At 45.3% G+C, this 25,139-nt stretch overlaps 8 protein-coding genes across 27 annotated transcripts; 6 read left to right on the top strand and 2 right to left on the bottom strand.

The window, feature by feature from the left end:
* Nucleotides 1-157: 157 nt before the first annotated feature.
* Nucleotides 158-1,922, top strand: Phax (phosphorylated adaptor for RNA export). The gene is made up of 5 exons (XM_017237147.3): nucleotides 158-316; nucleotides 368-1,094; nucleotides 1,147-1,238; nucleotides 1,292-1,568; nucleotides 1,625-1,922. The coding sequence occupies exons 1-5, from the start codon at nucleotides 272-274 to the stop codon at nucleotides 1,822-1,824; spliced, it is 1,341 nt and encodes a 446-aa protein (XP_017092636.2). The 5' UTR covers nucleotides 158-271; the 3' UTR covers nucleotides 1,825-1,922.
* Nucleotides 1,923-2,016: 94 nt separating this feature from the next.
* On the top strand, nucleotides 2,017-7,833 carry Su(var)2-10 (E3 SUMO-protein ligase Su(var)2-10). Of its 8 annotated transcripts, XM_017237139.3 has the most exons (9): nucleotides 2,018-2,333; nucleotides 3,063-3,743; nucleotides 3,803-4,043; nucleotides 4,101-4,335; nucleotides 4,395-4,561; nucleotides 4,624-4,712; nucleotides 4,783-4,924; nucleotides 5,481-5,559; nucleotides 5,657-5,789. In XM_017237139.3, exons 1-9 carry the CDS (start codon nucleotides 2,205-2,207, stop codon nucleotides 5,703-5,705), a joined length of 1,812 nt encoding a protein of 603 aa, XP_017092628.2. In that variant the 5' UTR covers nucleotides 2,018-2,204; the 3' UTR covers nucleotides 5,706-5,789. The 8 variants fall into 8 exon arrangements, with proteins under 8 accessions (XP_017092627.2, XP_017092628.2, XP_017092632.2 ...); XM_017237138.3 differs by lacking the exons at nucleotides 5,481-5,559; nucleotides 5,657-5,789 and adding an exon at nucleotides 6,076-7,457 and having other exon boundaries at nucleotides 2,017-2,333; XM_017237143.3 differs by lacking the exons at nucleotides 5,481-5,559; nucleotides 5,657-5,789 and adding an exon at nucleotides 7,569-7,833.
* A 375-nt stretch (nucleotides 7,834-8,208) lies between these two features.
* Nucleotides 8,209-9,174, top strand: GstE13 (Glutathione S transferase E13). Its single transcript, XM_017237021.3, has 3 exons — nucleotides 8,209-8,409; nucleotides 8,461-8,509; nucleotides 8,571-9,174. The coding sequence occupies exons 1-3, from the start codon at nucleotides 8,315-8,317 to the stop codon at nucleotides 9,105-9,107; spliced, it is 681 nt and encodes a 226-aa protein (XP_017092510.2). The 5' UTR covers nucleotides 8,209-8,314; the 3' UTR covers nucleotides 9,108-9,174.
* LOC108122429 (DENN domain-containing protein 1A) lies at nucleotides 9,110-16,079 on the bottom strand. Of its 8 annotated transcripts, none has more exons than XM_017237005.3 (9): nucleotides 15,667-16,079; nucleotides 15,346-15,540; nucleotides 13,781-14,051; nucleotides 13,668-13,721; nucleotides 12,885-13,604; nucleotides 11,896-11,928; nucleotides 11,266-11,781; nucleotides 10,422-10,904; nucleotides 9,110-9,966 (listed from the first exon to the last, which is right to left on the bottom strand). In XM_017237005.3, the coding sequence occupies exons 1-9, from the start codon at nucleotides 15,681-15,683 to the stop codon at nucleotides 9,472-9,474; spliced, it is 2,784 nt and encodes a 927-aa protein (XP_017092494.2). In that variant the 5' UTR covers nucleotides 15,684-16,079; the 3' UTR covers nucleotides 9,110-9,471. The 8 variants fall into 8 exon arrangements, 7 of the variants coding, with proteins under 7 accessions (XP_017092494.2, XP_070134287.1, XP_017092496.2 ...); XM_070278186.1 differs by having other exon boundaries at nucleotides 9,110-9,963; XM_017237007.3 differs by lacking the exon at nucleotides 11,896-11,928.
* Nucleotides 16,080-16,156: 77 nt separating this feature from the next.
* On the top strand, nucleotides 16,157-19,181 carry Hydr1 (phospholipase Hydr1). 5 transcript variants are annotated; one of them, XM_017237011.3, is made up of 4 exons: nucleotides 16,157-16,391; nucleotides 16,687-17,027; nucleotides 17,306-17,480; nucleotides 17,552-19,181. In XM_017237011.3, the coding sequence occupies exons 2-4, from the start codon at nucleotides 16,831-16,833 to the stop codon at nucleotides 18,761-18,763; spliced, it is 1,584 nt and encodes a 527-aa protein (XP_017092500.2). In that variant the 5' UTR covers nucleotides 16,157-16,391; nucleotides 16,687-16,830; the 3' UTR covers nucleotides 18,764-19,181. The 5 variants fall into 5 exon arrangements, with proteins under 5 accessions (XP_017092500.2, XP_017092501.2, XP_070134290.1 ...); XM_070278189.1 differs by lacking the exon at nucleotides 16,157-16,391 and adding an exon at nucleotides 16,427-16,627; XM_017237012.3 differs by lacking the exon at nucleotides 16,687-17,027.
* On the bottom strand, nucleotides 19,115-21,246 carry alc (5'-AMP-activated protein kinase subunit beta-1). The gene is made up of 3 exons (XM_017237018.3): nucleotides 20,307-21,246; nucleotides 19,540-19,770; nucleotides 19,115-19,469 (listed from the first exon to the last, which is right to left on the bottom strand). The coding sequence occupies exons 1-3, from the start codon at nucleotides 20,910-20,912 to the stop codon at nucleotides 19,323-19,325; spliced, it is 984 nt and encodes a 327-aa protein (XP_017092507.2). The 5' UTR covers nucleotides 20,913-21,246; the 3' UTR covers nucleotides 19,115-19,322.
* Nucleotides 21,247-22,339: 1,093 nt separating this feature from the next.
* On the top strand, nucleotides 22,340-24,476 carry LOC108122438 (uncharacterized). 2 transcript variants are annotated; one of them, XM_043210207.2, is made up of 3 exons: nucleotides 22,340-22,530; nucleotides 23,217-23,531; nucleotides 24,336-24,476. In XM_043210207.2, exons 2-3 carry the CDS (start codon nucleotides 23,302-23,304, stop codon nucleotides 24,346-24,348), a joined length of 243 nt encoding a protein of 80 aa, XP_043066142.1. In that variant the 5' UTR covers nucleotides 22,340-22,530; nucleotides 23,217-23,301; the 3' UTR covers nucleotides 24,349-24,476. The 2 variants fall into 2 exon arrangements, with proteins under 2 accessions (XP_043066142.1, XP_017092512.2); XM_017237023.3 differs by having other exon boundaries at nucleotides 22,342-22,526.
* Nucleotides 24,477-24,657: 181 nt separating this feature from the next.
* On the top strand, nucleotides 24,658-24,923 carry LOC108122439 (uncharacterized). Its single transcript, XM_017237024.3, has one exon. The coding sequence runs from the start codon at nucleotides 24,658-24,660 to the stop codon at nucleotides 24,793-24,795; it is 138 nt and encodes a 45-aa protein (XP_017092513.2). The 3' UTR covers nucleotides 24,796-24,923.
* The last annotated feature ends 216 nt before the right edge of the window (nucleotides 24,924-25,139 follow it).

Below are 25,139 nucleotides of genomic sequence, written 5' to 3'. Positions count from 1 at the left end.
AATACCGAATGTTTTTGAACTAAAAGAAATGGGATTTGACAATAATAAAGCCTAAAGTACTGGTTCTCAAATAAATTAGTATCTTAATCAATTTTAATTACTCGCAGAAGATGTATTCATTAAATAAAGACTTAAAATACATTTTCTAAAAATCTGCGGCCGCACTGATCCGCAGTGTTGCACAAACAGCTGTTGCCGATGCGCTTTGGGCGTTTTCCAGCACCCTCGGCAAGCCACTGTCAAAGAATTAATTTTCTCTTGCCAGGAAAAAATGATGGAGCTACAATCGAATGACATTGATCTGGAGGACGGCGAGGTAACACGCAGTTAGATCGTTGAATTGTTAACTTAATTCTGGAATTTTAAGCTCTCGGATAGCGACGATGACGGAGTTTATACGCCACTGCAGCGCCCTGCAGGTGCCGAGAAAGCCAGCCCCCTCACCACCTGCCATCATATTCAGACGGCTCTGGAGGAAGAATCGCAGACTAACAGTGAATCATCTTCAGCCGAGTCCTCAGAGGACGGCTGCATAAAGAAGATTCGCACGGATACAGAGTCGGGAGGTCCTAAGAAACGGAAAAAACGTATTCGACGCACGGTTATGCGCCGAGTTTCGCCGGCAGATGCCGAAATGCAACCAAATCGGGCACGATTTAGGAAATACAACGTCTGGACTGCAGCTCTGCAGGAGGAAGCCCTCAGCGAAAACATGCGCGGATGTGACGTTACTCGAAGCGGCACAGACAGAAATGTGGAGAACTATGACTTTTCTCTACGGTACCGGCTTAACGGAGGGCACACAATGAAACGGAGGCTTTCGAACTCTTCAGAAGATGGGGGAGACTCTTCGCACCCTGCCCACAAGAGGGGGCGGCTCTCCAGTCGCCCCACAGAAGAGTATTCGGCTCGTGGATCGGTGAAGAGCCGACTGAGCCATCGTTCGCGGCGTGCAACTTCCTCCGCCAGCGGCTCCTCGGATTCCTGTGAGCCCAGACACATACTTGACCTAAAAGATGTGACTGGACGAGATCCGTCTGACGTAGCGACGGAAATGGCTAGCAAACTGTATGAAGAGAAAGACGAATTATTGGGTAAGCTTTGTAAGCGATTAAAGTTTATGTGTATTAATTTCTTTGTGACTAGTTCGAGTTGTCGAGGTGCTTGGCATGGATTTGCCTCTGGAACTATACAAGGAAACCCAGCGCATCGAAGCCGATGGTGGCATGATGATCAAAGTAAGTTAGTTTTATAATAAAACTACAAAAAATTATTTTGATACCTTTAATAGAATGGAAAACGGAGACGTACACCTGGTGGTGTATTCTTATTCCTTCTGAAACACAATAACAGCATCACGCAGGAGCAGCAAAAGTCTATTTTTAGTGAAGACCGGCAGAATCTGCTCAAATCGCGAAAGCAAATTGAGACAATGATGCGGGATCGCAAAGTAGAAGAACTGAAGAAGTGCCTGAGCGAACAAAGCACGGAACTTCCGGCCCTAAGCCAGCGAAAGGACCTGTACATGCAGAGCGGTGAACTACGTACCGAAACCCAGCCGGGAAGCCGTAAGCCATGAAAAACGAAGCAATAATTCTGTCACTAATAAACTATCTTCGAATAGTGTCCAACCCGCCGCCGTCCCCTGTTGGAGCTGGACAAGAGCATGACAGTCCGGGGTATAAAGCTCACGAGATCAACATCAACCTCGTCGATAGTGCCGATCTGCCTTCCACGTCGAAGGCAGCGGCAGCGACACAGGATCTGGTCAGGTACGATGATGACTTTCTGGACGTGAACTGTGGGGACATGGACTTCTTTTAGGCCGGCGCAAAGCGTAGGCCGCCTTTTATACTGGATTGCATAGTTAGACCCATATTTGTACAATTAAATAAATGCCTAGCGAATTAGGAATATAATAACGGACAAATTGTTTTCCGGTTACCCGTTAGTGTGTTAATAAGACGCGTTAGTGCATTTTTGGGAATTGCGTTAGCCCCTTTCAGGTAGTCTGCGATCGATTGTTTGACAACCCTAGTCGCGCTGTTCGCGACGCCGCGTAAAATTTTGTGACGAATTCAGAAAGTTGTTTATTCGCGCTTAAATTATTAATTTTTTTGTGTGGAACGCGTCCCAGGCAAATGCTCTCGTGTATGCAAGCTTTGCTGACTGCGTAACTCCGCCGAAGAAAGAAAATAACAGTAATGCGAAAGACCCGCTCGCAGACGGCTCGCACGCAGGCGGAAAATGCCGCAACTTCCAACATCGCCGGCCAGCAATCATCATCGTCTGCGGTCTCAGCACTGAGCACCTTTGATACGAGCAAATACAAGGTGCGTCCCCCCTTTTCCGTTAATTCATTAGTGGCTCAAAACAATTTTCCATTATTTGGGTAATTGATAAGCAGAGTGACCAGTGAGCAAACAGTGTAGCAGTGTCGTCCAGACGCCCGGGAGGAACGGCAACCCAGTGGAAAAGTAGCGCTGCGCAACACTGCTATCCGCCATATTTCTTCGGACAAAACAAAATTGTGTGACAAAAAAAAAGGCATTTCTGCAGTTGTTCAGATAGGGGTTCCAAAAAAGAAAGCCTACTTGTTTTTTATGATTAAATACCGTATCTTTATCTTAAGGACATTTGGAGCACTGATTTGAATCGAAGCGGCAGACAAAATGAAGCAGTTTCATTGAACGCCATGTTCCACCAGCTAGGTAATGAATCTAAGAGGCATGCGACAAACCTGTCAGTTTTGAGCGACAGTGTCAAACGACAACCGAAAGAAAAGAGTTCCGATTAATTCAAGGCTTGCTTGTATCAAGACATTAATTTTGCTAACGTGAGTTTTTTTTACCGTCCACGCCGGAGACACGCCAAGGCGTGTATATACACGCACTTACGTGCGAAAATATCCGCTATTTGCAGTCTCAAACGCTGGTTTGCGCGAGTGTGTCTGTGTTTGTCTGCGTGTGTGTGTGTGTGTGTTTGGGAACGCTTGGTGCAAATTCCCTCGATTTCGAGGAAAAGTTTTATTAACTTTTGTTTATTTTTGATTTTCTTTTCAGGAATGTGAGCAGATGGTGCAGATGCTACGAGTGGTAGAGCTGCAAAAAATCTTATCGTTTCTGAACATCTCCTTCGCTGGCCGAAAAACCGATCTGCAGGCACGCATCCTCTCGTTTCTGCGAACTAACTTGGAACTGCTCGCCCCAAAGGTGCAGGAAGTTTACGCTCAATCCGTGCAAGAACAAAGCGCCACGCTGCAGTACTTAGATCCAACCAGAATGTATTCGCACATGCAGCTACCGCCTGCCGTGCAGCCCAACTCCGTAGTGGGCAGCCTGGTTGGCGGTGGTCCTGGCGGGCAGGTGCCGGGTGCTCAGATACCCGTGGTCGGCGGAGCACCGTTTCTACACGCACACAGTATCAACAGCCAGCTTCCCATCCATCCGGACGTTCGGTTGAAGAAGCTCGCCTTTTACGATGTGCTCGGTACACTGATAAAGCCTTCGACGCTGGTGCCTCGCAACACTCAGCGTGTCCAAGAGGTGCCTTTCTACTTTACACTAACGCCGCAGCAGGCCACCGAGATAGCCTCCAATCGTGACATCCGCAATAGTTCCAAAGTAGAGCACGCCATCCAGGTGCAACTGCGGTTTTGCTTAGTAGAGACCTCGTGCGAGCAGGAGGATTGCTTTCCGCCGAACGTGAACGTCAAGGTGAACAACAAGCTGTGCCAGCTGCCTGTAAGTATTCCATTCTATTCAACTGTGCCAGCTTACACATCTTGTATCCTTCTCCGTAGAATGTCATTCCTACAAACCGGCCTAATGTGGAGCCAAAGCGTCCTCCGCGTCCCGTTAACGTAACCTCTAATGTAAAGCTGTCGCCAACCGTCACAAACACAATAATGGTGCAGTGGTGTCCGGATTATACGCGCAGCTACTGCCTGGCTGTCTATCTGGTGAAAAAACTCACCTCTGCACAGCTCCTACAACGTATGAAGACTAAAGGTGTCAAGCCGGCGGACTACACCCGTGGACTAAGTATGTTTTCAAAATAAAAGAAGTGAACTTTATTAATTAATTAATTACTTGTTGCAGTTAAGGAAAAGCTGACGGAGGATGCAGACTGCGAAATAGCAACGACCATGCTTAAAGTATCTCTGAACTGCCCTCTGGGTAAAATGAAAATGTTGCTGCCGTGTCGAGCCTCAACTTGTTCGCATCTCCAGTGCTTCGATGCCAGTCTCTACCTGCAAATGAACGAGCGCAAGCCAACCTGGAACTGTCCAGTCTGCGATAAGCCAGCCATTTATGACAATCTGGTCATAGACGGGTAAGTAAATGTCTCTACCATGCCACGATATGTGGATTAATTGTATTTCTCTTTTGTAGATATTTCCAAGAAGTGCTGGGTTCCTCGCTTCTCAAAAGTGACGACACGGAGATTCAACTGCACCAGGATGGCTCGTGGAGTACACCAGGTCTGCGGAGCGAAGCGCAGGTCTTGGACACCCCCTCGAAATCGGTTCAAAAAGTAGAGGTCATCTCGGACGACATAGGTGAGGGTTTTAAAACCATTTTCCTTAATTTTTTAAATAAATTTTGTAATTTTTCATTAAAGAACTAATCACGGATGAGGCCAAACCGGTAAAGAGTGATTTGGCTCCAGTCCCGGATGATCAGCCAACATCAACGTCGAACAGTGAAACTGTATGTTTTTTAAAATGAATACCCTCTCTAACAACATTACAATGTTCTTTATCCTTTCGTAACCACTTAGGTTGATCTGACGTTAAGTGATTCCGATGACGACATGCCACTGGCCAAGCGTCGTCCTCCTGCAAAACAAGCTGTCGCCAGTTCCACGTCGAACGGAAGCGGCCAACGTGCTTACACTCCGGCCCAGCAGCCTCAGCAATCCGGTACGTTGGATCCATTTTTGCAATAAGTCAGATTAAAGTAACACCTACTCTGTATAGCCAAGAATATTTTATCCAATTATTAAGTGCTGAATGTAGACCGTAGGTTGTAATTTTAGATCTAAGCATCCGTACACATCCACCATCACACGCTCGCAACAACCCATTTGTTTCAGGCATTTCCGGCAGATAAGACCTCTATAAGTCCTCTATTTTAATTCTTATTCGATTTCCTTCTCGATCTGGGGAATAATTAGGCATATATCTGTTAGATGTTTTTTAAATTTTTAAATTATTTGAGCTTGAAAGTATATAGGAAAAGAGGAGTGATTATTTTTTAAAATTTTAGACATTTTCCTATATTTTTAAAGATTTTATGATTATATCCTGCTTTTAGATAAATTTTTGGACATTTTTAAGACAATCTTTAGCTATTATTAGGGACTTAGAATCCTGGATACAAGTTAGATCGTTTAGACAAGACTTTTATTTTAAAATTAGTTAGACAAGGAAGGCTCTGACACATCTTCGACTTCTCATGACCTCCGTTCCGTTGTAGATGCATCTGTTTTTAGGAAACCGGTAAATCATGAGCCTATTTACAAAGCTGTTAACTCGACACTAATGATGCGTCTACGGTAGGTCCTCCTGTTTCACCCAAAAAAAAAGGTGAAAAAGGTCATCAGGTCTCTTGTAATTCCTTTTTATTTTTTTTTTTTCTGTATATTATTGCAGAAAACACAGGCCAGACCCACAGAGGCCTGAAAGGGGATCCAAGACCTGAAGCAGTTAATTACTTTTTGTTCTATGTTCCTTTCCCACGTATTTTGTGCTGTAAAAACAATAAATTATTCAATTGTAATCGAAATTATAAGAGAAGTTTTTAAAGTCCCTGTAGCTACTTAGAGTAGGTTGATTTTGTGACTCCTCGGTACCATTTCAGTCCTTAGTGTGTGAACCACCACCACCACCCCCTCATGTTAATATAATGATTACTACTAAACTAATCAAAGTAACTTGTGAATTTCTTTGTCTTTTCTCTTTTTCTCTCTTTTCCCCTTGTTTCTGTTTTGTTTTTGTTTTTTATTTTCCTATTTTTGTTGTGTCCCATTTACAAAAACAAAATCTATGCTGCCGGCGACGAATACACCCAGAATCCCCCGACCAGCTGGCCCGACAACACTCGCCAGAGATGCAGCCCGGCCTAGAACAACTCGAACAACCGGCGGCGGCGGCAGCCGTTCATGCCACTCTTCTGGAGTCCCTGGCGGCCGCGGTGGCGGATCAAAAGCACTTCCAACTGTTGGATTTGGCTGCGGTTGCGGCTGCTGCTGCCGCCACGGCCTCGGCGTCCTCCGGGCAGGGTCACAATGCCGGCCCATAGGCACTACACACATCCCCGCATCCCACCATTGTACATCACACACGTCCCGCATCCCACATCTCGCAGCGTTGATTGATATGGTTTCCTCTGCTTTTGCTTATGTCGCCCCACCCCCATTGGCACACCTGACCAGATCGTCGTACCTCAGAGGCTATTTTTCGGCAGTCCCTTCATCCAAATGTCACCTCCATTCACGTTCATTTGCATTTGTGGCGCTCTAAAGAAACAAAACAAAAAACTGACTTTCGCAATTCTTGTGTTACAGGACGCAGGCATTACAGGCAGGTTTTATAGGAGAGGGTCCTGTTCCTGATCGGCCAGATTGTTGTCGCTTTATCCTTCCTTAGGTTGCCCTGTGTCTTCTTTTCTGAGTTACACTCTGCTTTTCGAAGGTTCTCAGTCCACACACACAACCAACAACCAACCACACAAACAAACCTAATTATAGAATTCATTAGATATTACCATAGGCAATCGCAATTAATTTATTTCCTGTTAGAAATAGAATTGACCCGCAAGAGCATCACACCGGAGCTCATGGACTAACACTACTATTAAGCCTTCTCCTAAACCTAATCCTACACCTACATCCGATGTTAATGTTAAGTTACGTCAGTGCAAGTTGGGCCTATCCGTATTCCTACCAGAGATGAGAACAGAAAGTGCGGCAGCCAGCCGCAGCATCGACTTTTAAGCTACTAAGTTATTTAAAATTATGTAACTAAGGATACGAAGCGAGTAGTACAGTGGATTAGTTTGCTGCCTGGAACTGCGTGGAATATCATAGAAAATTATGATTAAACTTTTATTTGTATTGGCATATACAATGGCTTGCGTTTTATTCATCAAAACTCTATAGAAGAATCCGAATATTTATACACGGCATCAAGATTATTAAGACCTGCTCCCCCCACCCCCAGCCCAAGATTATTTAAGCTCAAAACCGTAGCGCGGACCCCCTAGTATTTTAAGAAGATATGGATGGATGAGGACGTAATTCAAACTAAAACTAAAATTTATTGTTCGTATTTTGATTTGAATTGCCTTCATTTTGGATCCAAAATATCTGAAACATAGAAATATGAAATCAATGTACAAGGAGATGTGTACTTTATCTATATATATATATATAATTAAACAATTTTCAACCAAGTGCTGTTGTTTTATTTGGCAACCGGGGTTGTTGTGTTTCTCTTTAATTTATATCCGATTTTAATTTAGAATTCAGTTTTTAATTGAGTTAAGTTTTTGATTTACTTGCAGAGGATAAAGACGTATTGATAGCGGCTAAGGACAAAGACAGTTCCGTAATCGATCTTTTAGATTCACCCTAGCCCGCCGCCCGCCGCTCAAAAGATCCTCCTCCTTCAGTATCCATAGGCGATCCCAAAGAATTAGACTTGGTCGGTTAAGACATATTTACGGCCAAAATTCATTGTTCGCGTAGTTTGTAGAAATTATTTTATAACATAATCATTTTATAGATTTAATCCAACAAACTCCAATTACAATAAATTTGGAATCATTATCTTATAGTTTTTGAATTTCCCGGGCATCAGCTGTTGGCCGGGGAAATTTCATTGCGACAATTGCAACTAGGTGGCAACACCAGTTATTCCAACGTTTCACATGGACATGGTTACAACTGTTACAAGGGGGATTAAATAAGACATCCTCTTTTTAAATTAAAAATCTGTCCATTAAATATTCTTATTTGTTTTAATAAACTATTTTTGATTATTACATTTATTAAAACAGATTATATTATTTGTATAAAGAACAAAATATTTATAAATGTTTATATAATTTTAATAATAAATTCCAGATTCAAAAAAAGAACTATGAATGTGAGTTCATTTTCTCTCCTTAATATTTTTGGTTTCAGTGTATAAAGAGAAAGGTGTTTTGCTTTTGGAGCATATGCCTTTTAATCCCCTCTAGCTACGTCCATTCAATTGGCTTCAGGTTTTCCTTGATCTCGTCAGTTATTGTGTAAATTCTTTAGCGGAATGTCGAAGCCCACATTGTACTACGCTCTTTTTAGCCCTCCAGCCAGGGCTTGCCTCCTTACGGCCAAACTAATTGGCCTGGACTTGGATTTAAAGTAAGCTTCATTGGTTACCAAGTAGTACTGTTACTAAGACATCTTCCCTAGGCCTGTGGACTTTTCCAAAAAAGAGCACTTGAGCGAGGAGTTCGTTAAGGTAAGGGTCATTCTATTGCCCACCTTGGGTTATCCATTTTAATACCCAACCTTTTTTTCAGTTGAATCCTCAGCACCAGGTTCCTGTTTTTGTGGACACTGATGGCGAGGTTTATGTGGACAGCCACGCCATTGTATGCTTCATGGTGGGAAAGTACGCTAAAGACGATCGTCTTTATCCCAAGGACTTGAAAACACGAGCCCACATCGACCATCGCATGCACTATGAGAACGGAGTCCTCTTCCAGGTGGTAAAGGACGTTGTGGCGCGAAATATTTACGGAGGAGAATCGGAGTTCAATGAGAGATCCTTAGCCCTTGCCCACAATGCCTACGCTGATTTGGAAAACTTCTTGAAAACCGGAAACTTTGTTGTGGGTGACGAGCTCAGTGTAGCCGATGTTTCCATACACACGACCTTGGTGACCTTGGCGCTGCAGATTCCGGTGGATGGGCAAAAGTATCCCCGAGTCAGTGCCTGGGTGGAGCGCGTCAACCAACTGCTGCCGGACAACGAAGAGCTTAACCTGAAGGGCGCCCGAGCCCTGGACACCCGCATCCGGAACTGCATGGCCGAGAACAAGGCTAAAGGACAATAATCTTCCTGAATTTATTGGTAGTTTATTGATATCTTTCAAATAATAATTTGTTATGCTAATTGGCTTAGATTCTGGCTACTCTAGATTCTCGAGGGTCTTTTGATTTGGAAGTCCAGTGGTTAGGTGATTAGCGACCAACTTAAACAAATGCTGTAACTTGCCACTAAACATTTATATACAAATAGAAGCGATTTACTCTGATCCTTGGATGCACACTTAAACGAGAACTGACTACGATACAGATAGAGTGGGTATTAAGGGCTATATTAGTGTCATCGCTTTTGATTCCTGCGCCTGGCCTATCTCCTAGTTATTTACAAAAACAAATTCTATCGATCACACATATTTTGGTATCATATTTCCTCTAATCGAACGTTGTCCAGTTGGTCATGCCCTTGCCGGTGGTTAGATGCTGCTGCTTCTCCGTCGCCGAGTTGTTCAGCGTGAACTGGTCCAGTCCGTACTTGCGGAGCAGCTCGAAGTCGTCGTCCGGCTTACCGGCAATGGTGTTGCGTTGGAGCTGGATCTGCGGTGGAACCATCGAGGGCAATGGTGGCGGTCGTCCCGTCACAGCGGCCACCGTGGCCATGTGTTTTGGTGCAAAGTATGGATACAGTGGATTGTTGACGCCACCAGCTGATCCTGTGTTCACTATACTGCTGTTGACTCCTGCTGGCAACGTGCTGGACTTCTTTCCGAAGGCTTTTCCCAACGGGGGTAGTGGCCGGGCGTTCTGATTCAAAGGATCAAAGTCCTCCAGGTCGAAGCTGGTATTGTTGCTATCGTCCAGCGATATCAGGTCATTCATGCTGTCCTCCAGTGGCTGCTGTTGTTGCGGATGATGATGCTGCTGCTGCTGCTGTGGGATGGGCGGGTAAAGGTTGGGTTGTTAAAAAGCTCAAGGCGATTGGTTATTGGATTCAGCAATATCAAGCATTTAAATACGGGTGATGACTACAGATGGGTGCGGTAAAAAATGCTAGTTACATGAGGTATAATGAGAGTTACTAAAATAATAGATAATCTACTAGTGTTACGACATGGCTATGAGAAAAAATAAAAGATCTACAAAGAAATACTAGTTATATACTGGAGAGCTTTGGATGAATCTATAAGAAGTACCTCCCATAACATTATTAATGAAAATAATTAGTACTTTCTCTCAGATTTCAACTAAAATAAATACTGTAGTCTAAAGGATAACTAGTTTGGATATATGGAGAGCCTGCGGATGAGTGTTAGTGTGCATTCGACTGGGAGACCACAACCGGGATGGGTTTTTAATAATTATTTCCGCAGCTGGTGCAGGTGTACCTCTCTCTTGGTCCGTGGCGTGGGCACCGGCGGATCGGAGACATTTAGGTGCGAGAATGTGGACGCCGCCGTCACAAAGGAGGCTCCCGATGAGCTGGATGACATCGCCGAGGACGAGGATGCATTGGAGTGGCGAACGAAACCGTTTTCCGGGGACTCGTCCTGCCAGCAGTTGCGTTCCAGCTTGCTGATCTCTGCACTGATGGCCGCGGCAGTGGCAGCCACGACGCTGCACTGTTTGCGCGGAGGAATCGGTGGTGACTGCATGTCCGGTGGACTATCAAAGCTGTTGGAGTCGGCGGTGGGCAGAACCGGGCGTGCCCTGGTGGGTGTGGAGGTGTGTCGCGGCGGCTTCGTCTCCACAATGGGATGCGTCGAGTTTGGCGAGTACGGGTGGTTGTAGTAGGAAGCGGGCGCAGTCTGCGGCGGTGGCGGTCTGGCCGGTGGTGCTCCTCCCCGCCTGTGTTCTGAGCTTGGCTTAAGCTGCGTGGGCCAATGGCGATGTTGGGAATGGGGTGGGTGCAAATGTGATACGAGTATGTTCGTTGTAATTGATGAGTACAGAGTGTGTGGTGTGGTGATGTGTGTGGTGTTGGCATGACATGACATGGGACGGACGGTCGGTCGATGGCGACATTCAGTTCAGGACACACACACGACACAGATACGGAAACAAAACAAGAAGAGCATGGAAACAAACATAAATACACAGCACATCGAGATGAGTGAACGATTGATAAACGGGTCGAGGTAGCTTTGCGGCAAGCAGGTGAGCAGGAGACTGCAGATGCCGCTACTGGAGCTGCTGCAGCCGCGTCTCGTACGCCCGTACCAAGCTACTTACACTGCGGTCCACGGCCGGCGTCTTGAACAGCGGATGGTTCTGCAGCTCCTGCGAGAGGTTCATCTCCGACGATGAGCAGAGCGAGCTCGCCGAGCTAACAGCAGAAGACGCACTGAGATGATGACCGTAAGAAGCACCAGCCACCTGGCCGTACCCATAGCCGTTCGGCTGAATGTGGCTGCTCGAGCTAGACATGGCCAGCGGTACTGGCCCGCGTCTTTGGAATGACCCGTCCCTCGAGTCCCTGCCTCCGGAGCTGCTGCAGCTTCCATTCGTGGAGACTCCGCTGCCGAGTCCATCGAGTCGTTTGCTCGTCACCGGCGAACTGGGCGCCGAATGGTGGGTGGCTCCAATGGCCTTGCCTCCGCGTACGTAGCCACCGTCCGGTCGATCCGAGTGGTTGGGTGATCCTAGGCCGAAGTGGAAGTGTGTGCCTCCAAACTGATTTCCGTTTTCGCGCAGCTTTGTCTTGAGACCCTTGTAGGCGGTTTTCATGCCCTTGGACCCCTCCTTGACCTTAAAAAGTGATAGAATTAGATTAGGATATCTGTTTTCAGAGTAAGGATCCACAGAAGCGTTTTTGGGAAAACACAGGACACACTTGAGGGGCATTGAGGGTAGACCACTCACCGATTTGACGGCAGACTTATAAGCCGGATTAGTCTGCACAGAAGATCAGATCGAAGTAGAAAGCACAGAGAGGAGGAGGAGGAGCGGCGAGTGTGAGATGAGCAATCCAAGCGGCATATATGGAAAAGAGACGTACAAGATACCGGCGATATACGGAGTGAATGAGATGTAGAGAACAACCAGTGAATTATTTAAGCTACGGCTAGCTAGCTACACTTAAATGCTACGATGACAATGACTGATACTGGTAATGGTAATGGTAATGGTCTAATGGGAATCACATGGGCAATGGAGCTTGAGAGGTCGAGGCGGCGATATAGATCTGCGATCTGCGAAAAGTGCGTTCCACAATACGGATACGGATTCACAAAATACCTAGTAGTGTTAATGGGTTAGTCCAGAATGAAGACTACGGGTTGTTAATAAAACATATCTGCAGTTGGATTGTTAGGAATTGGCAGTGGATTTTAAAATTAAGAACCAGAATACCATATAATAGGCCTTTTATTTTAGAATTTTAGTTCTTGCCAACTTAAATTCAGTGCAGATATTAGTTAGGACGTTAATTACTCGGTTTTGCATACAAATAAAAAATCATTGGAACTAACATTGAAAAAAAGATGTGGAAAGTTACATTCTACTCGTTTAAATATAGGTATTGGTATTTGATTTTGGTGGTTTTGGCATAGTTGGCAGTCTAATAATAGTTCTTAGCATACACTCGCGACAAACTGCGCTTTCCCATCAACTGTGGAATAGATCAAATCAAATCAGATGATAAAATATAAGGTGGGAGTATAGGTAGTCCAAGTTCGGTTAGCAGGTCTGCGCATGGAAAGAGATCTGTGTTAACTAATGACAAGCCCGCATTCCAGTCCTTTCCAAGCCAGACAACATGGTGGGTATATGGTGGTGGTGGTGTTTATGGCATCGTGAGGACTACACTAACAGCCGGGCCGAATCGCGACAGCTCCTCGACTGGGGCTTACCTTGTCCTTGAGGCTCTTCATCAGGGCGTAGTTGCGACCGCGTTTCTTCTTCTCCGCATACCGAACGGTCTCCAGTTCAAACTCATCGGAGAAGCCGAGGCCGCTGTTGAGCATCTTGAGGCGATCGTCGATGAACTGCGCAAAGATCTGCAGCTCCATCATTTTGGCAAGGAACGGACGCAGGTGCGCTGGCCGAGATTCAATGAACTTTTTTGGATTAAAGGTTTTACTTGTTTCGTGATATTCGACAGCGTCCCGATAGCCACCAATTAGCTGGACCAGTGCGTTAAGGAAGATCTTAGAGACACCGTCGCCCTGGTGGTCCTGCTTGTTGTTCAGTTGCTTCTTCATCTGGGAGACAATCTCCGATGGCAGACTGTGAACATCATCAAAGGGACTCTCCAGTATTTCATTATCACAGTTCAAGATCACAACTTCGCCGAGTTCCTCGGGGGAGACGGCTTCGAGCACTGGTTTTGGCACACCAATCAGATATGGCATTGGAGCACCCAGGTAGTCTTTGAATTCCCAGGGTAGCACCGGTATGAATATATGCTGCCAGACCATGGGATAGAGGAATGCATTCGCTGCCTGGATGCAAGCCGACAGCCGGTCCAGGTGCCTGGAGGTGAAGACGATGCGTCGCTCGGCGAGCATGGCGGCGAACACCTCTATCATCTCCTTGGGTTTCACGAAGCTGTAATACATATTCAGGTTGTTCTGTTTGGAAAGACAAGAGTTAGGATCTAGTTTCTTTGAGAAATTTTGTTCTTTAAAACTCACATTTTTTAAGATGTTGGGTAACTGGAACTGTTGCGGTCGAACGAATTCAAATTGCTGTGAAAGAAAACCTTAGATTATTTAAAAATGTCATATTTTAAACCACAAAAGCTTACACTTTGCCCGCCATTGTAGAAGACCTTTAAATTGCCGCCGGATTCGGGAACACCTTGGCTATAGGCCTCGGCTAGGAAGGCCCGGAATTCGCTGGGATTATTCCGCTTGAGGTCCGAGAGGACTTGCAGCAGTTGCAGGAAGGTGTCGTGCCAGGGCAGGTAGGTGATCAGCACCATGGCCGTCTTCGTCTTGGGTACGTGGATGCAGAAGCCGAAGCGCCATTTGGAGTCGCCGGTGGTGTGCACAAAGGAATACTTTAGAACCTCGGTGCTGTTAATGAAAAAAGGAGAATATAATTTTTAGATTTTGAAAGCTAAAAGATATAAACCCCTTTTAGGGGCTAGTGGGTCAAAGTCTAGAGAAGTGTATGAGATAATATTAGTACTACTGTTCAAGTCTTACAGCTGCAAGTCATAAAGTGACGAAAGCAAGGCAATTAATTATAAGAATCTGGTCGTTTTTATTGTTCCATCCGCTTGAAACGATGGGTTTTTAAAAAGAGATACTCGCCATAGAGATACCCTAGCTCTCTTCCTACTTAACTTCCTTTGAAATAAGTGTCGAAATCGTATTTAATAATTTGAATAAATCGCAATTTTGCAACATGAACGACAATGACGCAGCAATATCATTACCCGGGCACGTTTCCTTCCCATTGTGCGACGGTTTTTGCATATTGTGCTCGACTTTGGCTTGGCCAGACCTGGAGACCAGACCGAGCTCTTTTTCTCTTCGCCACCGGGTTACATAAAGTCGTTAGATCTAAGTGCTTTGGATCGTGTCATTATTCAATTTGATATGCAAAGTCAGGCGGCGAGGCAATCACAGCTTATACGGGAGGGAAGTATTATAGACATGGGCTATCTGGGCATTGACTTGGACTTGACTTTCTTTATCACAACAGAGGGTGTGTGTGTGTGTGTGTAAGTCGCAGTATGACGGTATGCTACGTAGTTTCCGAGGAACCCGCCGATAAGCTGCGGGTCAAACCATACATAGTTGGGAAACTTAATCTGCAAAGCAAACTTTGAACAAAAATTAATTTCTCGCTCCATGTTTGGTTTCCCCCAATAGACTAATCATGCGATGAGCTAACGCTGTAACATTGGACAGCTGCAGAGATAAGAGCCAAGATGACTAACCAGGTACATAGTTCCAGGCGATCCAGGAAATACTGATCGAACCGCTCCAAACAAAGCCCATTGAATAATAATACAGTTCAGTTCATTACGCGAACTTGCTGTGTAAACAAACACCGAAAGCGAAACGGCACAACAGGTTATTCGTTTCATGGACAAGCTATCTGCCGAGCCGATGGAAAGGGTGCGGAGAGCGGCTGCCACTGGTTGGGTCGAGTAGTTGTTTTTTTTTTGATTTTGATTTTGAGTGACTCATCCAACGGCGGAGCCCACTGTCCGTCTGACTATGTCTATGTCTGATCGCAGGTCTTGCGCAAATGCGGTCAGCCTCTGTGGCTGCTACGCCCCTCTCTGAGGCAACTACTGACCGACCGGAAATGGAAACCGAAAGGCATATTGGCATAGGATTCAAGACATATACGTACAATGAGAGATCGCAGGGATAGGCGAACGAGGGTATACCGGTGAGCACCTCCTTGTCCCGGAATCCTTCGGGGAAGCTCTCCAGTATGACGCCGGGAGGAGCAGCAGGTCCTCCGCCCCTGTTGTTGGTGCCCCTTTCCAGGCCCGGTGTGGGGGCGACCTCGCACCAGAACTCGAACAGCTTCTTGACATCGGTTCTGCAGGCAGACGGAAAGCAGGGGTTAGCACGGTCGGTCGTGGGAGTAGAGGGTGCTCCAGAAGGCAGCAGAAGGTTCAGCGGAGCGGAACGCCCCCAGCTGCCGCAGCCTGGCCTGAATACTCACTTGATTCGCGATCCCATTTCGAAAGGCTTAGCACATTTTTCGGTTAGCGAGACGTGTGTTTTTTTTTTATTTATGTGTGTACTTTGGGGACGTTCGACGCACTGCCAAATACTGATTACGCTGACACAACACGACCACCACACACCACACACCACCACCACTTTCCTCCTGTTTCTCTTTGTCGACTCAGATGTTGGATTCGCGACGTCACTGATTCATCTTTTATTTTGGTTTTTTTTCGCGCTGGCTTGACCGCACTGGGGGACCACTGATCACTTATTATCGGTCATTTTCGGTGGTGCAATAATTAATAATTCACTTGGCACCCGCAGTTTTATGCAAGCAAACAGAACAAAAACACTTTTACAACAAAATTAGCGCTTTTCAACCCTAGAAATGGATAGGAACGGCGTTGCCATATATGTTTTACCCAAAATTCTGGCAACGCCGACAAACTTTCAAAGTTTCCAACACTGTAGAAGCGTAACGGCCGTTCTGGCTAGTTTCCCGCTAAAAATTGTTATTGTTTATATTTTGGTTGTGTGCAGTCGGTTTGGTTTCCTTGTGATTGTTTTTAAGTTTGCCGCATTATCGTTTGGTCCAAGGTTTTTGCTCATAAAATGCACAACACTTTTAATGCGGTTACATAAGTGCGTGTGCTGAAAACAGTTCGCCACCAAGAGTTCCTATACCTGCACACCTACTCCTTTGAGAAGCTACACCAAGTAAGCGGGTCTATATTATAGAATATATATATTGTTTCGATTCCGTCACACTTGGCACGGCAGAAAAGCCTGCATCCCACTGCCCACCCACCAATCAATAGCCCATCAACACACTATTCATTGATTTTGTGGTCGCACGTGATGACGCCGAACAAAGCCAAGAACACCGGGGTCAACTGAACACTAGATCCTCCGCTGCGGGTTGAGTTTCGATTTGTGTCACAGTACCGTAACAGGTTTTGAAATCAATTGTCTAAATTTTGACTTATACTTTTACTCTACCCTCTTTTTTAAGGTAAGCACCCAAATTGAGGGAAGTAATGCCAGGCGGCGGCACAATTGGACCATTTAGACACGATTGTAGCCACTACTGTAGCACAATTAGCCAGCCCGCACACGCATCCGCACCCGCACCCGAATAGTAGTAATTAAATACAAAATGCTGGGCGCCCTTTTTCGCGTGCCGTCACCAAAGGTGGCCATCATTTACCGTAGCCTGCCCGAGCTGCTAGGCACGGGTGCTGATGTCCGCGCCTTGTCCGCCGGAAGAGGCGTTTGTCACCAACGTCACCAAAGTCACCAAAACCTTAACGTCCACATCCAAATCCACCGACCATCCCACCGACGTGAACTGCTGTGAGTGAGCGATAAGCGCCCAAAGTTAACGAATTGAGTGCCGCCTGAACCCGTCCAGGGCGCGTGTGTTGTCTGCCTCTGATACGGACGACCACTCGTTCAATAAGTGTCTATGTGCATACATTAGCCCGTCCGCGATTAGATACGCCTCCTTGTACTTTGTTAGTCCCCAAATAGCCCCTTCCGACAGTATTTTCATTCATAGACCCGCTTTGAAAACTATTCTGCTGCGCCATAAACTTAATTTACGGTCTCGTTCGCTTGTTCCGCTCTTTCAGCTCTTGCGCCCAGACCTGGCCAGAGTGTTCCAAATTGTCAGTACGTTACCTGCACTCGGAGCCCGTCGCCATGTTCTACTCGATGTATGCTTACTTATCCAATCTACCGCGCCTCCATGTCCTGGGCATGGCATTGGTGGCCTACGTGGTGTACTATCTGATCCAGGTGGTCAAGGTGAGTGTAACTCATGCGATTGCGTCACCTTTGGCGCGTGACTAAGCAGCTACTAATATAAATAATTACAGCGGCCGATTATCGCCTGTTCGGACGGGCCGTTCAAACAGTACCTGATCCGCAAGGTGCCGACTCTGGAGAACAAGTACTGGCCCACCTTCTGGTGCGTGGAGAGTCGGGCGCAGACGGTAATGGCGAGCCTGCTGCGCTCGAAAAGTCTGCCGCACGTCAACTACCGCCGTGAGATCCTGCCCCTAAAGGACGGCGGCGAGGTGGCTCTGGACTGGATGGAGGAGGGGTGTGACGAAAACGCACCCTGTATTCTCATTCTGCCAGGACTCACCGGCGAGTCCCAGGCGGAGTACATTAAATGCCTAGTCTTTGCCGCCCAGCAGGCCGGCATGCGGGTTGTTGTGTTCAACAATCGTGGTCTCGGTGGGATCGAGTTGAAGACGCCTCGTCTCTACTGCGCAGCCAACTGCGAGGATCTCTGTGAGGTTATCCACCATGTCCGTAGCATTCTGCCGCCACAATGCAAGATGGGCGCCGCTGGGATTTCGATGGGAGGCCTAATTCTTGGCAACTATCTGGCCCGCAAGAGCGACGAAGCCAGGAACATCCTATCAGCGGCCAAGATTATCTCTGTGCCTTGGGACGTCCACAAGGGTAGCGCCAGCATTGAAAAGCCTGTGATTAACAGTCTCCTGGGGCGCCACCTGGCCGGTAGTCTTTGTCGCACTTTGCGGAATCACTTGGACATCTACCGGGACATCTATCAGGACTCGGACATCGATATTCAACGAATTTTGCGCTGCAAGACCATCAAGGAGTTCGATGAGCTCTTCACAGCCAAGCAGTTTGGTTATGCCCATGTCAACGACTATTACTCGGACGCCACACTTCACAACAAGTTGGACCACATCTCGGTGCCCCTGCTGTGCCTCAGCGCTGCCGACGATCCTTTCCAGCCGCTGGACGCCATCCCTATTAAGGCGGCCAACCAGTGTACTCATGTGGCGATTGTGATCACGGCGCGAGGCGGCCATATCGGTTTCCTCGAAGGCTGGTGGCCATCCACTAAGGACCAGTATATGGGGCGTTTGTTTACGGAATACTTTACCAAGGCCCTGTTCGATGAGGATGGCGAGTTCCAGCACACCGCTAACAAGATGCACGAGCGCTTCTTGGCCAAGGAGACCGTGGCCCTAGCCTCGTCATCGCCATTGTTGCTCGACAAGAAGGTGGATGCCGGCCAGCTGGACCACAAGATGAAGCTAATGTGAACATACCTCAGCTCAGATATTTGGTAGTTGGTCCACTAGGGTTACCACATGAAATTTTTTAGATATCCGCGTATGTATTCCGATAAGATTCGGCGAAAGAAGTAGAATTTCGAACGCATGTGATATGAAACGTTGATCAAAATCCAAAGTGTTGTTATATTATTTTTGTAAGGCAGCGTACAGGGAACAGTAAACAGCGAAAAGCGAACCAAATCGACAGTATGCGTAGTTGCTTAAATTACTCTTAGTACGTGACATTAGTGACATATCAAGTTGAAATAGCAAAGAAGCTTGTAAGATTCCTAGCCTAGCCGTAAATTCAAATACAATATATGACACAATGCAATAATCTTATACTTTTACAAGTTCCGTATATATTTACTAATAAAAATACAACGCTTAATAAACAAAAATAAAACACTTCCACTTCGTTATTAAATATATTATAAATTTGACAAGCGAGACTGTTGCAGGTATTCCACAAATCGATTTGATGGCTCCGCCGGGATCATCCCATTAAAAAACAGTTCTTAAAGCTAAAATACCAACTGCCTTTTGCCTAGATTGGCTTATAGAGCAGGGTGGTGACATACTTCTTACGGTAGCGATGCGTAGCACTGAGAACCATTACACCATCTTTGATGGACAAGGCGTATAAGTGGTTTAGCATCACATGGTTAGGTTCCGGAAGCAATGTGGGCTCACACTTAAGGGGAGAAAATAGGAAAATTAAAGCTATATTCCAAAAATTCCACCCAAAGAATAGGTGTTCTTACCGAAAGCGGTGTGTCCTTGTTGAGGATGACCTGCAGCAGGTGGGGCGGCAGCACTGGCGGACCGGACACCTTCTCCCAGGGCTTCACCTGCGGCACCTCCTGCGAGTACTCCTTCTCGGCATAGTTTGTCACGTTCTCGCTGTCCTTAGCCAAGGCCTGGAAGACCTCAAAGTCTGATGCTCGCACCGATACCAAGTTATTCTTCTGGCCCTCGTCATTCTCCACGCTTTTCTGTAATTGCAATTCGAAAATCAATTTTTCGTAATTATTTCAATGAAAAAGGGTGACGTAAGAAGCCCTTTTTAAATTAAAGGGAGGCCTGGGGGAGTCTAATTTCCAGAAAACAATTATATGGGTGTGTTTTTTTCAAGTACTGGGAAAACGATTATAAGATTAGTATCTTACAGATGGTTTGTAAGCACAAATTAGTTTGTAAAGTTAAAATTAGTTTAAAAAAGAAAATATTCTTGTGTAAGATAAGCTACTTTTCTTTGGAGCTGCTCTCCCCTTGCCTTTTTATCAATTTCATTTGTTTTATCAAGTTCGTGGCCATAAAGTCCTCTGATAATTGCTTCTCTAAACAAAATCTAGTCCAAGCCAGATGAGCATCTCTGAACCCAATTGAAATCCACTACTGATTAGGGGCCGGGGACTTCGTTTTGTTTACGACGATTACACAACGGCCGCGAAAATCAGTAACTGCGTCATTCGGGCGCCCGAATCGTGAATATATAGGATAAAATCTATTGATTTTCCACTCAACTGACCAGCTTAGGATCGTGTTTCCATTCCCCGTCCACGCAGAACTTGTACTGATGGTCGCCCTCCGGCAGATCGATGATGGTCACGAAGTTACCATGGCTGCGGACCATTGAAATGGGCTTCCAGTTGGAGAAGGTACCAGATATGGTTACATTCTTGCCACCGCCATCCCATCGCAGAACTGTCGGCAGAGCAGTCTTCTTGGGTTCATCGTCGTCGCCGCTGCCGATGATGGATAAGTTCCCGGATCCCGTTGCCGCAGCGTGCTCGTCCTCAGTGCTGTCCATGATTGAGTGTTCGCCAGCTGTTGCCTCGCCGCTATCAGCTGTGCGCCTGGTACCCGCTCCAGTTCCAGTACCCGCGTAGTATGGGTCGTCGTCTTCTTGCGACGAGCCCTCGTTTAAGACTGCCGTGTGTTTCTTGTCGAACGAGAAAGCTTGGCCTCCCACTCCGGCTCCGCCTAAAGCTGCTGCTGCGCCACCGCCGCCTCCTCCTGCCCCACCCGCAGCTGCAACCGAGTCGCGGAAATTTGCTGGAGAGCTCGGAGTGGAGAGGTCGGTCGACTTGTGGCGCTCTCGCATGTGCACTGTGGAACTGCCCGCATTGCCCATGTTTGCATGCAGTGCACTTTTATTGCCGTTCTCGCTGGCTCCCTCACAGGTCACGGCCCCTACTCGGGTGTTTTGGCACTTTGTTTTCCTCCACTAGTCTCGCTTTTCGCCTTATGGCCTTTTTCGCTTCCGCGTTTCGCTGGCACGGCACTTTTTCGGCTATCGGGTGTTGGTTCTCGGATTGCAATAGCAATTTTTGGCATTTATTGGGCAGAAAACTGCATTATTTAATCGGTCGAACCGTAGAAAAATGGCTAATAATAAACAATTTTTACATATATACAGCAGTAAATTCGCAGTTTTATTATTGGCGAGTAGCGTTATCGATAAGAATTGTAATGGCCTGCCAACCTGTTTTGGGAAATACTTCGCGTTAGGCAAAAGGATTTTATCGAACTTTTATCGAGAATACCATAAATTGGCCGCTTCTTTTGAATCTAAATCTTATCACTTGTATAATTTTTTTCATGCACAAATCTTACTTCACGGAAGTATTTTACAATTTCCAATATTAGCCAGTTTAACTAGATAGCCAACTGGAACTTAATAACCAATAATTTTATTTTAATTAAAGTTTAAAGAGCATTTTGTTGTCGCCTAGAGCTAAATAATGCGTATAGGCAAACATTACAACAGAGGAAAAGTCAGGGTCCAAAGTCCAAAGCAATCAACATGCATCGAAGCACAACAAAAACCGAAGATCGAGCGGGAGAGAAAGATAGAGATACACGGAGAATCGGTGGCAAAACAAAGAGCCAAGGGCGGAAATTCGTTTACGAGGCTGCTGTATGATGAACCAGGTAGCATGACCCTGGGCTCAGGTGCCAAAACAAATGCATCTGATAAAATGGTCTCTGAAGAAGAAACGCGGATCAAAACAAACTAGAAAAACCGCCTCGGAAAGTCTACAACCAACACTAAGCAACCAGACGCCTTCCAGACGTTGGAAACACCCAAACAAAGACACTCCAAACAAATACATACAAAAATACACAGAGGAAAAACCTTATCATGACTGGAAAATAAAATTTGTTTCTTTTTTTATATAATTTCTCAATAACTTAATTGATTTCTCACGTACAGGTTTTGGCACTATATTTTAAATTCGTGCTGTTTTGCATTATAAACAACTTATAATATACAAAATGTTTTAATTAGACTTTGAACAGAACCTATTTTTACAAAGAACATATAATAGAAAGATATATAGTATTTTCATTAATTTACTCACCATTTATTTATATTTTTTCTTGAAGCTAAAATAATTTTCAACAAAAGCTATACTATAATTTTTCTCTCTGTAGTAGAGCTCTTTGTATGGGTGCTGCGTGGCACCTACACACTTGCACTCTTCACTAACACCACACCCGACGCCTTCGCATTTAAAAATTGATTAAAACTAAACACACATCGGAGCCGATGGCAGGCCATGCCTTTTTTCAGTGCGATCAAAACGGTTGTGCAAAACGGTTCTCCTCCTGGCTGGCTCGCTGTTGGGTGTTTTGGAGTGCACTGAAAGAAGTTGGACAAATTGTGTCAAATTAATTGGAATTGAGTCTTGATTGAGAGTGCCGTGTTATTCGCCAAGTCGCCATTTGGAAGCGAGAATTTGCGGTAGGTCAGTGTTCCTGGCATGACCTCGTGGCTTGTTATCAACAACTATCAGCCCTTTGGAGTCTTACCCAAGTCGTGTGCCTGGTTCCTTGAGGGCCTTTAGGGCCTTCACTACCTTATCATGCCACGTCCAACTAACCAACTAAGTAACACTAACAAATACTCAAAATCAACACATTTCCCATGGCTCCCGAGGGCGACGCGTGTTCGGTTGAATTGGCTACCTTTATCAGCTCAGCCAGTGAACTGTTTTGAACTGCTAATTGATAGTATGTATTTGGCATCCATCACTCTATTATACCACGCCTATAAATACAAAACGATCCTTAAACTGCGACGCATTTCCCACTTACTTGCAATTTTATCAAAAACATGTTTAAACAGCCCTAGCATATCTCCATATAGACACCTGCATGGACAAAAGACTCGACGATACATATAGATTTTAAAACAAACAACACCTTCAAGATGGCTACCTCAAGTAGATACAATAATATTTAATGTATACTATATGGTCTTATCAATAACTGACTTGTTTTTTCAAACTGCACCAAAAATTAATTCGAATTAGATCGGACGACACCCAAAAAACGAAAAGTTCAACACTTGGAAACAGCTCTATGGTGGGCACGAGCCCACCAAAAAAAACAAGATTTCAGTCAAAATAAATAAATTATTGTGTATTTTTAGCATTATCAATTTCGGGCGTTTCTGTGGAGGCTCGACACATACACATCCAGCCAATCGGAGTGAAATCAGCATCGAGGGTCGCACCATGGATAGCGTAAAGTCGTTCTTCGCCGGTTCCAGCAAAGACACCAACATGGCCAACAACCAGCAGTCGAATGGTCTGGGCTCCGCCATTAGTAGTCGCTGGGGACGCAGCTGGAGCACTAGCTCCCAACAGGCAGATCCGGATCCCACTACCTCCACTTTCTCGGCCAGCAAGAGTGCCAATCCGTGTGATGCCAAGCGGAAGGACAGTGATAGTTACTTTTATATCATGTAAGTATCTAAGAGATATAGGTTGATATGGTATATACTTTTAAAGAAACCTCCCTATCTTGAATCTTTTAAAAAGTATATATGTATCTTTATCTTTGTGTTTTCCCCTATTCGTTATATACTTCCCCAGGCCTTTTAAAGAGGTTTTATTATGTTGTTTACTTGGGTCTAAGAAATATTTCGATTATCTTCGAAGGTCTTATCAGTCTCTGTACATGGAAACCCAAAGACCCTAGGCTCATGAGACATATTGGATGCATTTCCAATTTTGACTGTTTGATAACAACAGTTCAATGGCTGCAATTATTGATTATAAGGGACCTAAGTGGTTCTAAAACTTTTAATTAAAAAGTTTATAGACCGTAAATGAACGTTCTCCGGTGGCTGGAGAACCAGTTTGTGCGGTCATAGATTCGAGTGCTCACCTTGAACGGGCGCGTTTTTGAGCTTTGTTTGGTTTCTGGCTCAAAGTTCTGAGCATTGTGGTCACAGATCTAGACTGTAAATGCAAAACCAGTTGAGTGGCTGGCTGTCTGGGGTCTCAGTTGCGAATAAGTTGGCGCTCAGAGCGGATGAGAATATCCCCCGTTTATGATGTGATTGGGGACAGCCCCGAAAATAACAAAGCTGGGCGTGGGCCTTGGTGGTCAGGTCGTATAAAGTGCGTGATTCAGTGGAGCAGCTGGCCAGTAGCAGCTGGACATACTTTCCGAAAGCAGGCCGTAATATCCGTGTTCCCAATATAGTATATCCCAAAACCCAATAACCGAATCATAACTGATGCAATTCGATCTTTCGTTTCAGGTGGCGCGCTTGAAGATTAAAACGACGACGAGTGAGGATCTGGACAGCAGAGTGTCAGCATAGCCATTTCGTCAGATGTCTCGTTATCCAAATCTAAAGTGACCTGCAATAATATATATATATGTAACCCTTTTAGGAACATCGGAGCGCTAGCTGCAACAACAGCCTTTTGCCTTGTTGCACAATCTCCATTAGCCGAGTCCGGTGTTTAGTGATATTAGTTATTTATTTAAGTTTATACACACAAGACATTCATTATCCCCACTTATTTGTAACCGTACTGTCCGATCGACCATCCCGCATAATACCTTTACATACATATATGGACGCCATAACTATTTTTGGCATGATCTACTGGCTGATCTGCATGATTCTGTTCGGGCCATTAATGTTCTTTGTCTCCGTTTATCTGCCGGAAGTCCCAGTACGCTATGTGAAGAGTCTGAGGCAGCAGACCTGAGTGCCTTTCATACCTTTGACCAAAATATAGACGAGTCCGTGTTACATAGATTATAGACAATGATATTGATGTACAATCGATCAATTTTTAATAAAAATCTACTCAAATATATATATGCAGTTCAAAAACCAGTGGTGTTTGAAAATGTGGGTTTTAAAAATACTTTCTTTTGTTATTTAAAATAACTGGAAACATTTGCTTAATCCCATTTAAAAAAAAATTGCTCAAACAATATTAATTTTATAGATTTTTTTATTACTTATTTGATTTATTGAATACAAAGCTATCTGACTGAAAATGAAATAAATTTTTAATAACGTGGCTTGGTTGGATTATTGCATTTG

Source organism: Drosophila bipectinata, chromosome 2R, assembly GCF_030179905.1.
Source record: "Drosophila bipectinata strain 14024-0381.07 chromosome 2R, DbipHiC1v2, whole genome shotgun sequence".
Classification (NCBI taxonomy): Eukaryota; Metazoa; Arthropoda; class Insecta; order Diptera; family Drosophilidae; genus Drosophila; species Drosophila bipectinata.
This window is presented reverse-complemented; position numbering and strand designations above follow the sequence as displayed.

What these genes read in the sequence shown, in the direction of transcription:
- LOC108122438 (XM_043210207.2), top strand. Translation starts at nt 23,302, where the DNA reads ATGGATAGCGTAAAGTCGTTCTTCGCCGGTTCCAGCAAAGACACCAAC.
- alc (XM_017237018.3), bottom strand. Translation starts at nt 20,912, where the DNA reads ATGGGCAATGCGGGCAGTTCCACAGTGCACATGCGAGAGCGCCACAAG. An exon ending in GGAAACACGATCCTAAGCTG is followed by an intron (nt 19,771 to 20,306) that starts GTCAGTTGAGTG and finishes TTGCAATTACAG; the next exon opens with AAAAGCGTGGAGAATGACGA. An exon ending in ACAAGGACACACCGCTTTCG is followed by an intron (nt 19,470 to 19,539) that starts GTAAGAACACCT and finishes TCTCCCCTTAAG; the next exon opens with TGTGAGCCCACATTGCTTCC.
- Phax (XM_017237147.3), top strand. Translation starts at nt 272, where the DNA reads ATGATGGAGCTACAATCGAATGACATTGATCTGGAGGACGGCGAG. An exon ending in TTGATCTGGAGGACGGCGAG is followed by an intron (nt 317 to 367) that starts GTAACACGCAGT and finishes TGGAATTTTAAG; the next exon opens with CTCTCGGATAGCGACGATGA. An exon ending in CGAAACCCAGCCGGGAAGCC is followed by an intron (nt 1,569 to 1,624) that starts GTAAGCCATGAA and finishes ATCTTCGAATAG; the next exon opens with TGTCCAACCCGCCGCCGTCC.
- Hydr1 (XM_017237011.3), top strand. Translation starts at nt 16,831, where the DNA reads ATGCTGGGCGCCCTTTTTCGCGTGCCGTCACCAAAGGTGGCCATCATT. An exon ending in TCCCACCGACGTGAACTGCT is followed by an intron (nt 17,028 to 17,305) that starts GTGAGTGAGCGA and finishes CCGCTCTTTCAG; the next exon opens with CTCTTGCGCCCAGACCTGGC. An exon ending in ATCTGATCCAGGTGGTCAAG is followed by an intron (nt 17,481 to 17,551) that starts GTGAGTGTAACT and finishes AAATAATTACAG; the next exon opens with CGGCCGATTATCGCCTGTTC.
- LOC108122429 (XM_017237005.3), bottom strand. An exon ending in TGAAGAGCCTCAAGGACAAG is followed by an intron (nt 11,929 to 12,884) that starts GTAAGCCCCAGT and finishes TCTTCTGTGCAG; the next exon opens with ACTAATCCGGCTTATAAGTC. An exon ending in CGCCGGCCGTGGACCGCAGT is followed by an intron (nt 10,905 to 11,265) that starts GTAAGTAGCTTG and finishes TGGCCCACGCAG; the next exon opens with CTTAAGCCAAGCTCAGAACA.
- LOC108122439 (XM_017237024.3), top strand. Translation starts at nt 24,658, where the DNA reads ATGGACGCCATAACTATTTTTGGCATGATCTACTGGCTGATCTGCATG.
- GstE13 (XM_017237021.3), top strand. Translation starts at nt 8,315, where the DNA reads ATGTCGAAGCCCACATTGTACTACGCTCTTTTTAGCCCTCCAGCCAGG. An exon ending in GGCCTGGACTTGGATTTAAA is followed by an intron (nt 8,410 to 8,460) that starts GTAAGCTTCATT and finishes CATCTTCCCTAG; the next exon opens with GCCTGTGGACTTTTCCAAAA. An exon ending in TGAGCGAGGAGTTCGTTAAG is followed by an intron (nt 8,510 to 8,570) that starts GTAAGGGTCATT and finishes CCTTTTTTTCAG; the next exon opens with TTGAATCCTCAGCACCAGGT.